Raw genomic sequence first — 13478 nt, forward strand, 5'->3', positions numbered from 1 at the left:
TTCTTTATGGTTGTGCCAAAGATCAGCCAAGTCAGAGTTCAGAAGCCTAAGGTATTCATACTATGCTGAATTATTATGGTTTACTGGCAACTATAACACAATGTCTGAAAGATGTATATATTAGAAGTGGAGTATTCATATACGAATACGAATATCCCCCCACAGGTGGATATGGGGCCAGACTGTCCACTCACCATTCCGCTGCTGATGCGAGCTCAACAGAGCCTTCCTATCACTCCATTGTCCACAATGGATCAGCCAGGCAGGAGGCAGGATGATGAGCCTTTCTGCCAGGTTGCAGAGTGGCTAATCCATTGCAGACAACGGAGTGATACAAAGGCTTCATCAAGCTTGCATCAGTGGTGGAATCATGAGTGGAAGTCCAACCCCATGGGGCCAGATCCTCGTTATCTCCACCTGTTAGGGGATGTTCGTATACAAATACCCCCATCTCTAGTATATATCTTCATTATCAGATACATCAAGTGACAGCTATCTCAATCAGTCTTGTTCCTCTTAGACCCTATTTTAGTCATTCTTCTTATTTTGGAAGATTCTTGTAAGTTCAACCTCATAATTAAAAGAATGTGACAGTGTCAAGGTTTGAAATTTGGTGTGTATAAAGTGCTAAAATAATTAAGGGGGTTAAGAAAGAGGTAGCCCTGAATATGAAAATGCTTCTAAAATTGAGGCTTAAACAACAGTCTACTATAGTAATTTCAAACCAATTAGCTAGCTCCACCTGAACAAGGTCACTGTATCATAACTATCGTGCCAGTTGAACTTGTTTTGCAAATATCAACAATTAAATATCAACAAAGGATACAGATTTTATAATTTCTACTCTTTAAAATTATTATGTTCTGGTTTTCCATGTTTGGAGGGTTCTAGATATTTTATGTTACCAGCCTTTATTCCTCCAAGCTCTGTAAAATTTTAGTCATAACAATAGTGTTATCAATATGGTGTCAATTTGCCAGATTTTGAGTTACAAAACCTTTGACATTACAGAAAGTGCAGGAAGTCATTTTCTTTAATATTCTTAAGAACGTTGACATTTTAAGATATATTACCAGCTTTTAAATGTGCCTTTTTTTTTACTATAAGCGCTTAAATTTATACAATGTAACTTAAAACATTGTTTTAATACTTTACTGTACTTTTGCTCCTGTATTTTGGATTGAATTCTAACTTAAGTATTTGCCTGCAATTTAAGTTTAGTATTCATATATTTTTAAATATATGTGCCTATAGTTTTCTTCATAGCTATAAGACTTGTATCTTTACAATAACTTTGAAGCATTTTGTGTTTATAGAACATAGATAAATAAAGCTTGTAGAATTAGACAAGGTGATGTTGCCTGGAATTATTGCAATAATGAAATGACACATGCCTTGACACTCAGATGAATTTTGATATAATTGTCAATGACTGCTTGGTTTCATTATGGAATTAACCATTTTGGGGGGATAATAACAGCTGTGATTAACACAGGCTTCTGATTTTTCCTTGGAGGTTTATATGACTCTTAAGGAGGAGGGTTCAGCCATCACTTTATCTCATCAGACATCAGTTGACAGTGAAATATCAGTTTTTACAGCTCTGCAGTTGCCTAAGGTCTTTGATCAATACTGAGGAACTATTACCTTGTGATTTATCAAACTATTACCTTGTGATTTATCAAAACTAACCCTAAGCATAAAAGCAAGAGTACGCACATTGTTTTCCACTTGCCTGCCATTTCTTTACCCATCTCCTTTTTGAAATTTCAATTATAAGCTTCTTGAAATAAAGACTTGTCTGAGCACTATGTTATTATCATAAAAAGGAAACACATTCTTTCCCATATTGCCAAATCATTCATTTTCTCCACAGTAAGCCTAAGGTAAGCAGTGAACGACAGGACTGCAGCCGAGAAACATTGGTATCTGAGGTGGCAAGTGGATATATTTTCAAAATAATAATTCTGAGGACACTCCTTTTGATGAAAAGATTTTTACTGATTAGTTGTCTAGGTAAGGAAGAAATGTTTCCTTGACTTAATACCAATTAGCAAATTAGCAGCAATACAGCAACAATACTTTAAAATGATTGAAACATTCATGCAATCTGTGACTGTAGCCCTGTATACCGTCCATTGTAACAGTCTAAAGTTAAATTTTAGAAGAGGTAGCCCCATTAGTCTGTGCTAGCACATGAGGCAAAAACAAAAACAAAACAAAAAAAGAAAGAAAGAAAATAAAAAATTAAGAAGACAAAACTGTTTGAGGAAGTGGACTTGTCCACAAAAGCTCACATTAAAATATAGGAGTTAGTCTTTAAGGTGCCACAATGGTTTTGCTGTCTTCTTTGTTTGTTTTGTTTTGTTTTTGCCTGATAGCTCAAAGTTAAAGTTATCAGAACAGCAGCCACTGTGGCTGGTTTCTCTCAGAACTGCAGCTGATGAATGGCACTCTGTTCAGTGGAAGCTGTCCTCCAGTGGAAGCTGATGCTCCAGTGACTGGATCTAGAAACATCTCAGAACTATGAACCGGCCCCTGGACTGGAGAGACAAAGACTATAATCCATCTGGAACAGAATGGATGTCCTTCAAATGGGCGTACATTAGTCACATTTTCTTCAGAAAATCTATGCATTGCAGAACTATATCACGGTAATCCAGGCAGTCTTTTTTTCTCCTGATAATATCAGGATACAAATACTGTGAACACTGTAAACATTGAGATGTCAAGAGCAAAACATTCATTCCTCAGCAGTTTCAAAATGAAGCAACTATCACCTAAGCTCAACTCATCCTGCCACTGTCAATACATACCTCTTTCTTATGTCATTGGACTTGGCAGTTTTAGCCATGCTTCCATCCTGAATAATATCCCTCTCCTGGGAAGCTGGAGCATCTCTCACAGGAAGCGGCAACACAACAGTCTCTTGAGTAACAGGCAAAACTTCATCTTCCGCTCCCTGTTGGCCTAAATGTTGCTTGGCATAGTCAAAGCCTTGAACTGGCTAGAGAAGCAAAACAAAACAGATTCATATATTATTTAGCTTAAAGCAGAAAAACTAGTTACCTTGCTTTGCTTTGGTTCCATTATTTGCCTGTTTTGAATCCGGATGAGCTACCATATTGTTGCCTACATGGCCCTAGTACAGGCCATCCTACATTATTTTCTTCCCCCACCTTCAGCTATGGCGAACTAGGTGTGTGTTTTTTGTTTGTTTGTTTTTTAATCAACATCATCTTTGTATAGACTGCTGCAGCCAGCACAACTAATGAGCAGCTTAGGAAAATGTAGCCATGAGGCAGGAGAGTAAAGAAGTCAAAATAGTGCCAGGAGACGACAGCTGCAGCCAGAATCAGGGAAACGAATCTCTAAGTGCAGCGAAACTATATTTTGCACAGTTGTATTTTAACAGAGACAATTTACTCAGTATAATCAAATCAATAAAAAGGAAAGGAGGAAAGAAGAAGGATTATAGAAAAATATCTGAAATAAGGATTGTTTTTAAATACTTATGGCTGAAATCCTAACAGTGTAACTTATGCCAACAGGATTTCAGTCACTGTTTCTTAGACAAGTAAATACACTGTTTGAATAGACAATATGAATAAGACAGAAAATGCATTGGGAGATATTTTGAGCCTAATTGAAATCAGTACCTTTAAACACTTTTCTCATCTAGAACAACATAATGTTGCAATATTAAGTTTCACTCTTAGGTTGCTTCAGAATACGAATGAAAACACCTGGCAATAAATGATGAACCAGTAAACCAGTAACATACATTGCCTTCTTTTTTGAACTGCATAGTGGAATACCTTGAGTTTGAAGTGAAGCATTATTCTTTAAAGCTTTTTGTGTTCAGTACATGCTGGAACATATCCATTTTTAATTTCACCAATGGCACGGAATTGTCTATAATACACAACACCATCTGCTTTATGTAAAGATTAGCTCCTGTTCAGGAACTTGTGACAATAAATTACATTTCACAGAGGCGCACAAAATTCAGCACGTACACTAGTCCTAAAATTATCCTTGTTTTCTTTCTAATTTAACTGCATTCTTACCAACAGTGCAATCCTGCCTCAAAAACATACTCACTATAGGGCATTTATAATAGGCAGAAATGCCCCTATTTCAACACAACCATCTTTAGCTGCCTGATTTTCCGACAGCTGCCAGGAGAGCAATCTTCCAGCACAACTACTTTGCCAGCTAAGACCTGTTGGCAAAAGAGCCCCAAAATGGGTGGATAAGAGGAAACAAAAAGAAGAAGCTGAGTCACACCAGATCCAAGGTTTCTTTAGCTGTGAGACACAGACAGCATTCTGGCACACAATTAGGCCAGAGCCAGGATAGTCTTCAGTGATGCAACATCCTTAGACTGGGGCAGGGATGGGGGATCAGATTCAGCATTACTTCAGCTGGCCCAGAGTCTGCTGAGCCAGCCCTTGGCCATATTTATTATTTGGATTATAGTCTCAATCTGTTTTTGTCTGCATTTTTATACTTTTAACACACTGCTTAATACAAACAGAGAAGGTATTGTCGGTTCTGAATGAATGCCCACATGGTAAGAAAATACTTAGCATTGGTTCAGGACCAGAAGCCTTTGTGTCTGCCATCGGCTCTTGCTACTGCCTAAAAAGACACAGCATGCATGCCTCACTGTAGGGGCATAAAATGTATACAGATCCAGGTCAGCCTACAGCAGGGGTCTCAAATTCAATTTACCTGGGGACCGCTGGAGGCAGAGTCTGGGTGAAGCTGGGCCTCATCAGATTTTCCACCAAGTGGAGCAAGAGCCCGAGGAAGCCACCCAGGGTTTCCTTAGCCCAGCTGGGGCTCCAAGGAGGAGGAGGAGGAAGAGGGGTGTGCGCGCCCTCGTCACTGGCCACGACCTCCTCCAGCTCCTTCTTCACTACCACTACCACCAGCAGCAGCAGCAGGACCAAGAAGCAGAGAAGAGAGGGAGTGCCGGCAACCGCCTAGCTGGGGTGGGGAGGGCACAACATAAAATTTAAAAAAAAACCTCACAGAATCGCCTTGCCAAAGTAGAAAAGCCCCCATCAGTACCCGCAAAATTAAACAGAATGGGGTGGGCCCCCCATAAACACACACACGCACACGGAGGTCTGGCAACCTTCCTCTGAGGCCCCCCCTCAAAAAAAGGCGCACTCAACAGCAGCAGCTACGCCCACCACGATGGAGGAGTAAACTTTGTGAGGCGAGCCCAGGCAGCCTCCAGAGCTGAGGCGGTTGAAGCAGGACAAGGAGGAGGAGGAGGAAGAAGCACCGCTGGTCGCTGAGGTGGCCGCTGGCCGGGCTGGTGCTGGGGGTGCCGAGAGAGAAAGAGAGACAGAGAGCCACTTCCCTGGAAGAGGTGGTGGCGGGGGCAGCTGCTGTTGGTGGCTTGGAGGCCCTCTTTGAGGATGGGCTGGGAGCAAGTTCTGCTCTCAGGCATCGCTGGGCGACGGCTCAGGTGCTTGGGGAAAAGGGCTGGCAGCACGCCTCGCTCACCGGCTCTCCCTCAAGACAGCAGGCAGGCTGCAGTTCTGGATGGAGGATGCAAGAGGCGATGTCTTGTGAGAGAGCCGGCGAGCGAGGCAAGGCTGCTTTTTTTACTCTGGACAACAAAAGACGTGTGGAGACTTCGGGGGGGCAGGCAAGTCGGGGGCCACAAACTATCATCCGACGGGCCGCAAATGGCCCCCGGGCCGCATGTTGGAGACCCCTGGCCTAGAGTCTGAAGGCCTGAGGCTAATTTGAAACTGATGCAGGAGTTTTCGGTCCAAGAACCTCAGTGTCCAAAATATACAGTATTTCCAATTCTGAACTCCACTCCGTCATTAACGTCAATCGCTTCTGCCATATTTCATAGAAAATAGACCATCAAAACTTCAACTTGGGCTGTCCCAAGCTCTAGATGTCTTTTCCTACATATGAGTGAAAATTGTTAGCACTTGTAGGGAAAATGAAGACAGTACTTGATAAGCAGGAGTTCCAATTCAACCCCTTCAAATATTTTTGCATTCCTTTCACAGATCTCACTTCTCTATCAAACCTGGATATATTCAAAAGCAAAGAAATCTGCTAGGCAGTCGAAGTTCATGCACATGCCACCTCTTTCATTCCTCAAATCAACCTGTGGTTACTCATGCAATCAACCAGTAAATAGAAACTGCATTAACCACCTATTGTACCATATAATTCTTCCTTATTCTCCATTTTTAAAACAGAAAAAATGCAACAACTTGGAAAAAAATGTAGGGACAAAGTTTCTTACCCATTTTTTCTATGCACACAACAGGTTTTTTTTTTTTTTTACACGAAACAGGTTACAAATTAATCCTATGAATTCCGCTGCCATTGTGCTATAAAAATGTTGCCATCTGTGAAACAGCATAAGAAAATGAACCATTGTACTTCCCATCTCCACCCACCGCCACCCGCTTTATTAATCTTATTTAGGCTGACCTTTGGCCATCAATTACTTGCTCTTTTTCACAGCATGATTTTCCACTGATTATATTTTCCACTGAAGTGTTTATAATTCCTCTGGGTATTTTTCAGACTGCTGCCCAAAGTATGCTCACTTTGGGAAAAAAAATTAACACAAAAATTACTGGGAATTATTTATAAATGAAAATGTATAGAATGGGAGAATGCAAGGAATATGGACTGCAAGGCTAGAGAAGATGATATGACATTCCTTTAGGATGTTAGTTCCACATTCATACATGTGGAAGGGCTACTGCAACTTCAGCAGGTCCTGTGCATGCAATATCCATACATGTAATCATAATATCTACATAGGCATTTACACTCAAAGATGCTAATGTTTGTATAAATCCCAGTTGTCCAATCTGCACTGTAATTTTTAGGCATGTGCAGACTTGTGCTTCTGTACTGCACCTCCCAGAATTCTCCAAGAATCCCCAGGCAGAATTCTGGGACTTGCAGCTAAAAGAACACCTCTAGAGGTCATGGTCCTTCCTCTCTCGAGGTGTAGGGATGGGACGGTTGGCTGAAGTGAGCGTTAAGCACAGGCACACAGGAGAGAAGCAAGAAGTTGTCTCATGTCAGACAAATGGGCACAGTTATCATGCCAGCTTTGACTCTTAAACAGCAAATTCACATTACGGGCCTTAAACCAGTTAGGGCCCTACTTTGAAGTTAATTCAGCAAAACGATTAATCTAGTTCTAATAAAAAACGTGCAAGATTACAGCAATTTAAAATATGCATGCTGCCAAAATAAGTACATAAATCTTTTCAGCAACACAATGTGCCCATTTCATTGGATTTTCAACACAAAATGTAGGTGGCTGGATCACATCAGATCCAGAGATCAGCAAAAGAGAGTACTGTACTCATAGAGTGGAACAAATGGAGTCATAAAGAAATATATTCACTAAATTAACATCATACAACTATATTTAAGATAATAGGAATATACCATGTCATGCAAGGGCATTACATTATGGCATATATAACTGCCTTTTCCTGCCAGTCATAAAATCACTATCTCTGAAATCATCTCATTAATTGAAAGGAAAAAAGGTTTAACACAGAGATACCAATCATAATCACAAGTTAAAATATTTTTTAAAAAAAGATAAAAACCCAACATATTCAATTTAAATCATTTATCTCTACGATTACTGACAAAAGCTACTTGTAAATTTATCATGGTCAGCTATTCTTATTTTGACATCATGGACAAACTAAAGCATATTTATGGGCATGCTTTATTTGCTTCTTGTGTCAAAAATCCCTCTTTCCCCACTTATGTAGCTCAGTCAGATAAAACCAATGTCACACAGTATAATATTGATCATCCCAGTTGTTCAAAATCAATCAAGATTTACAAACTCTCCAGATGTTACAAACTGCACTGCTTTTAAAACGGCCACTGATCTTCTCCGAGTTACAGTCATTTGCCCAGTCTCTTTTGAAAAGCTTTTCTTACAGCACAGCAGGCCTGGGTGGTGCAGAAACCCATCTGTTTCACTTCCTACTGTATACTGGAGTACCAAATGCTGAATGATCCATTACACCTCCATCCTTCCATTAATTCACTGAGTGCCATTCATTCAAGGAGGGAGGGTTCTACATGGTGATCCAGCAGGCAGCTCTTCTATACAAAAACTCTGCAGTGCATAGACGTCTGTCACTAGCAATAGCAGCAGGAGGACTGCAGCACTGATTATGCAGCACCACGCTTCTTATTCCCCCTTGATACGTGAAATCAGAACAAGCACCGCAAGTAAGACAGAAGCACGCCGCAAGGATACAAGCAGCAGACCAAGAAGGCTTTTCTTTCTGGGGCTTGAATCATGTATGCATGTTTTCCAAATCAAATGGTGCCAAAAAACCCAACTGCAGCCACTCTGCTAGATGCATGGATTTCAAATTTACTAAATGTAACATTAAAACAGAAATGGTAGATAACAGATAAGTAATCCAATTCCAGTCATTTTCACAGAGCAGGTTTCTTATACGAAAATAGTTGCAAGCATTTTATTTATTTATTTATTTATTTATTTATTTATTTATTTATTTATTTATTTATTTATTTATTTATTTATTTATTTATCTATCTATCTATCTATCTATCTATCTATCTATCTATCTATCTATCTATTTATTGAACTAGACAAATAACACATTATTTAAATTTGCTTTGCACACACTACCGTTCACTGTCTGAATTGCTTATACTCTGCTAGCAACTATAATTACTGTTATGCCCAATAGACCAAAATTCCAAGCAGGCAAACAAAAAAAAAGTGTTCTACTATCATTAATCAAACATTTCACACTGAAGCACATAAATCAAAATGGGAATAATTTTTGTCTTTTTATCCTTATGCACAAATAGGCTTTTAATTATATTTTTCAAAGCGTGCTTTTCAAAGCAATGGCCCTAGCAAAACCAACAGAAATGACAGGCTAGAACTAGAAGTGAATAAATAACTATTCCTGCAGTTTTAAAACTGCTAATAGTAGCCACAGAGTAGAAGATGTTTCATTGGGATCACAATGCTGGGAAGAAGAGGTTGACATTCCTTTTCACACATTTAACTCTCCTTACATATCTGCTATTGTATGACACCCGTATTAGGCAATTTCACAAAGAAGTGAAGGTGGTACAAAAGAGATCAAAACAAAGCAACAATCCCAGTCCTAATTTAATCTCCTCCGCAACTTCTATTAAGACTTTCTAAACATTGGAAGATCCTATTGACATATTACATCTACTCTGCCCTGAAAATACCAGGTCTTCAGCTTGTGTATCCTGTTAGAAGAGCAGTTTTAGGTCTGATTCTGGAGAGCACCCAAGTACGAGCCCGTCCTTAAGCACGATTTTATACCTACTGAAATGAAAGATTTGAAGTAATTTATGTGGCCAAGTTCTAGTAAAATTCTGCTACACAGTAGAACCACAGAGGAGAATGGCTTCAGGTTGCCCAGAATCAAGCCCTTTCTCATTAACTGGCACTTAAAGTCTCAAGACAAGAAATAACTAGAATGTTTCTTTACTTTCTTGAAATTACAGACTTATGCATACTGCTTTTTTACTGCACATATACTCACAACCAATCCAACAGATCAAGAGCAACAAACAACTGCCACAAATTGACCAGAGAGGCTCTCTTTGAATTCAAAAGCTGGAAGGAACAATTGGTTAGTGCTGAAAAGTCCCTGCCAGTCATTCAGACTACAGATAGCATACAAGGTTGTAAATGTGTGTAGCCATCCTTCAGTCTCGAGAGACTATGGTAACGTGCTCTGTATCAAGGACTTGGAACAGCGTCTAGTGGCTGAGAAGGCCAATTAGAGAGTGACAATCCCTTCCACACTGAAGACAAATACAGTCTGTCCCCCGTCCAGCTCCCTGATTTTGCTGCTTTCGGGAGTGGCTTTCTGCTGGACAAGGGTCTCTACAAATTGGGAGAGGCCATGATGCACTGCCTGCCTCCAGGCTGAACGCTCAGATGTCAAAGTTTCCCATCTGTTGAGGTCCATTCCTAGGGCCATCAGATCCCGCTTGCAGATATCCTTGTATCACAGCTGTAGTCTCCCTCTGGGGCAATTTCCCTGCACTAATTCTCCATACAGGAGATCTTTTTGAGTCTGGCCATCAGCCATTCTCACAATATCCCCAAGCTAATGTAGACGTCGCTGTATCAGTAATGTATACATGCTAAAAATTCCAGCTCGTTCTAGGACTACTCTGTTTGGAACTGCCAGGTGATACCAAAAATGTGTCGGAGACAAGCCATATAGAAGGTGTTCAGCTTACTCTCCTGCCATGCACAAAAGGAACAGGACTCATTGCAGTATAGGAGTGTGCTCAGGACACAGGCTCTATATGCCATCAGCTTCTTATTAAGCCATACTCTCTTTGTGAGTCTAGAGAACATGGTAGCTGCTTTGCCAATGCGTTTATCCAGCTCGACATCTAGGGAGAGAGTGTCAGAGCTCATTGAGCCAAGGTACACAAAGTCATGAACAACCTCCAATTCTTGTGTGGAGATGGTAATAGAGGGAGCTGAGTCCATGCCTTGGCCCATGTTTTGTATTTTCTTCAGGCTGATTGTCCAAAGTCTTGGCAGTCCTTGCTAAAACGATTCATGTGTTGTTGGAGGTCTTCAGCAAAGTGGGCAACAATGGCTGCATCATCAGCAAAGAGGAAGTCCCGCACGCATTTCAGATGGACTTTGGTCCACTGTTTATTTACATCCAAAGGTTGTAAATAAAAGAGTTTAAATTTGATTGGAAATTTCTATTCACTGTAATGTTCAAACTTCCCACTTTCAGAATGTTCATTTTACATAGAAACAGAGGAAAACGTCTATGCTAGGTCTGACTGTTGGGCCATCTAACTCAGAAATAAACATGGGCTATTTGTATTTGTATCTTTGGCTGAATATGAATAGCGGCACTGCAGGTGCCATGGAGGCCCATTCCCTTCCTGAAGAACCAGCCAGTCCACTCACTGTTCACAACATAGTGCTTGGTTCCGCTGACATCGTCATTACGCCAATCGTGAAAGAAGGCTGGCTGGCTCTTCCCCAACTCCCCGCACAGCCAACCACTGCAGAGAGACTTCCCATCCTGCCTCTGCACCACAGTGGTCAGCTGCACGGGGAGGAGGGGAAGAGCCCAGACAGGCGCCTTCTGCGATTGTCCTGATGATGGCGACAACGGAGCTGAGCACCATGCTACAAATGGTGAGTGGACTGGACAGCTCTGGGTGGAGAAAATGGGCCTCTGTGGCAACTGTGGTGTTGCTATTCCTATTTGTATCCCCAGGGATACAAATATGAATACCCCATGCCTAATCAAAACTGGAAATATTAAATGGCAGCAGCTCTCCTTGCTTTCTCAGGGACATGGTGGTGCTGTGGGTTAAACTGCAGAAGCCTCTGTGCTGCAAGGTCAGAAGACCAGCAGTAATAAGATCAAATCCATGTGGTGGAGTGAGCTCCGTCCTTGTCCCAGCTCCTGCCAACCTAGCAGTTTGAAAGCGTGTAAAAATACAAGTAGATAAATAGTTACCACCTCGGTGGGAAGGTAACAGTGTGTCTAGTCACACTGGCCACGTGACCACAGAAACTCTCTATGGACAAATGCCGGCTCTACAGCTTGGAAACAGGGATCAGCACCGCACCCTAGAGTCAGACATGACTGGACTAAATGTCAAGGGGAACCTTTACCTTTACCTTTACCTTTACCTCCTTGCTTTCAGACCAAGATCCTTCCCATTCTGCCTAGAACTGCTAAAGATCTGATCAGAGGCAAACTCTTGCACAGATTCCACAGAATCTCATGCCCAAGGATAGAAGGGGACACTGTACAACACACAATCACTTCCTCTAGGCTGCCATCCATACATTTTAGCATGCACCTGAAACACATCCCAATACTATACTTATTTGACAAGAAGCTTATTTGTCATCACTGGTTTTCTTATTTACAAACACCTGAGAGTTTTCTGGGAAATGTTGGAATTCCCAACAACATATGCACTGCAACCTGTCTGAGGGTCTCATATTATTTTATTTTCAGTGGATCATCTTTCTTCATGATTTTGTCTAGGAAATTATTCAGTTATTAGCTCTGTCTAGAGAGGTAAAAGGATCTGAATTGTTTTAAAAAAAAAGAAAACTGTAGAAGTATGTAGTTTACGTCTCAAGAACTATGTTTCTTGTTTCTGGCTCCTTAAAGCTAAATGACATTTCAAAGTCATAAGTATTTCTGTGCAAGTACCCAAATCAATTACACTAAAGACTTAGCTGGCCGTTCAACCTGAGACTAAGACAGCAAACTCAGTAAGTATATAGGCATCCTTCAGTCTCGAGAGACTATGGTAACATGCTCTGAATCGAGGAGTGTCCTCTCCAGAGCATGAAGCCCGGGTAAGGTAATATGGAGGATAGGCTGTTACCCAAGCAGCAGATCCCCCCTCTCCACATTGCTGAAATGGTCCAATGGAAAGGCAAGAGCCAATACAACTGGTTCCAGCAACGTCGCAGGAGTTGGCAGAACGACACAAGCTGCCTTCGGGACTCCAGCTCCGGATTTTGCCTCGAGGTTAACTCCTGAAGCCTTTTCCATGAGTGGATATAGCCACAAGGCAGTGGAGGTTTGAAATCGGAGTTTTCCTTCTCCTAGATGGGGTGCCTTCCATGGCTGACGAGCCCCACCTACCCGGCCTGCTCTTTAATAGTGCAAAAGTATGATCTGATCCTTAAAACTTTCCTAACTCCCAGGCTTATGCAAATCTAATTGGCTTTCCTATTTACCATATTAAGGCCAGAGATACAATTTGAGAATTTCGCGCACCATTAGGCGCGCGGTCCTGGGACACGCTCTCAGTAAGACTTCCCTTAGAAATATCTAAGATTGTGCGTTGACTTTCATGCATTGCAGCATTTCCACTTTCTTCCCTTTATTTTTATATACAGTGGTACCTTGATTTATGACCTTAATCTGTTCTGGAGCGATGGTCGTAACTTGAAATGGCCATAGGAGTGCATTGGGACACGATTAATCTGTTCCAACCAGAAAAAAAAAATTACAACCAAAGAAAACACCCTGCAAGCCTCATTGGAACACATCAGGGCCAGAAAAAAAAATCACCCCCCCCAAAAAAAAACATTGCAAGCCCCACTGGAACACACCAGGGCCAAGGAGAAAAAACCACCAAAAACAAAAAAAACAATGCAAGCCCCATCGGAACGCGTTGGGGTCAGGAAAAAAAAATCACCAAAACCCCCCAAAATTGCAAGTCTCATTGGAACACGTTGGGGCCGGGGGGGAAATCACCAAAAACAACAACAAAACAACAAAACAAAACAACAACAACAACACAATGCAAGTCTCATCAGAACGCGTTGGGGCCAGAAAAAAAATTACCAAAAAAGATGCAAGCCCCATCAGAACGCACTGGGACTGGAAAAAAAA

At 41.2% G+C, this 13478-nt stretch overlaps 1 protein-coding gene across 6 annotated transcripts in view; it reads right to left on the bottom strand.

Moving 5' to 3' along the window:
- Window positions 1-13478, bottom strand: part of KIAA1549L (KIAA1549 like) — a 234456-nt gene that overhangs the window by 83914 nt on the left and 137064 nt on the right. For all 6 annotated transcript variants that reach the window (XR_013540902.1, XR_012082440.2, XM_072985815.2 and 3 more), the window contains exon 12: window positions 2817-3007. Coding sequence is in view for 4 of the 6 variants with exons in the window: in XM_072985815.2 (XP_072841916.2) it covers window positions 2817-3007 (191 nt within the window). In the remaining 2 variants the exon portion in view is untranslated. The remainder of the gene's footprint in view (window positions 1-2816; window positions 3008-13478) is intronic.

Source organism: Pogona vitticeps, chromosome 1, assembly GCF_051106095.1.
Source record: "Pogona vitticeps strain Pit_001003342236 chromosome 1, PviZW2.1, whole genome shotgun sequence".
In the NCBI taxonomy this organism is placed as follows: Eukaryota; Metazoa; Chordata; class Lepidosauria; order Squamata; family Agamidae; genus Pogona; species Pogona vitticeps.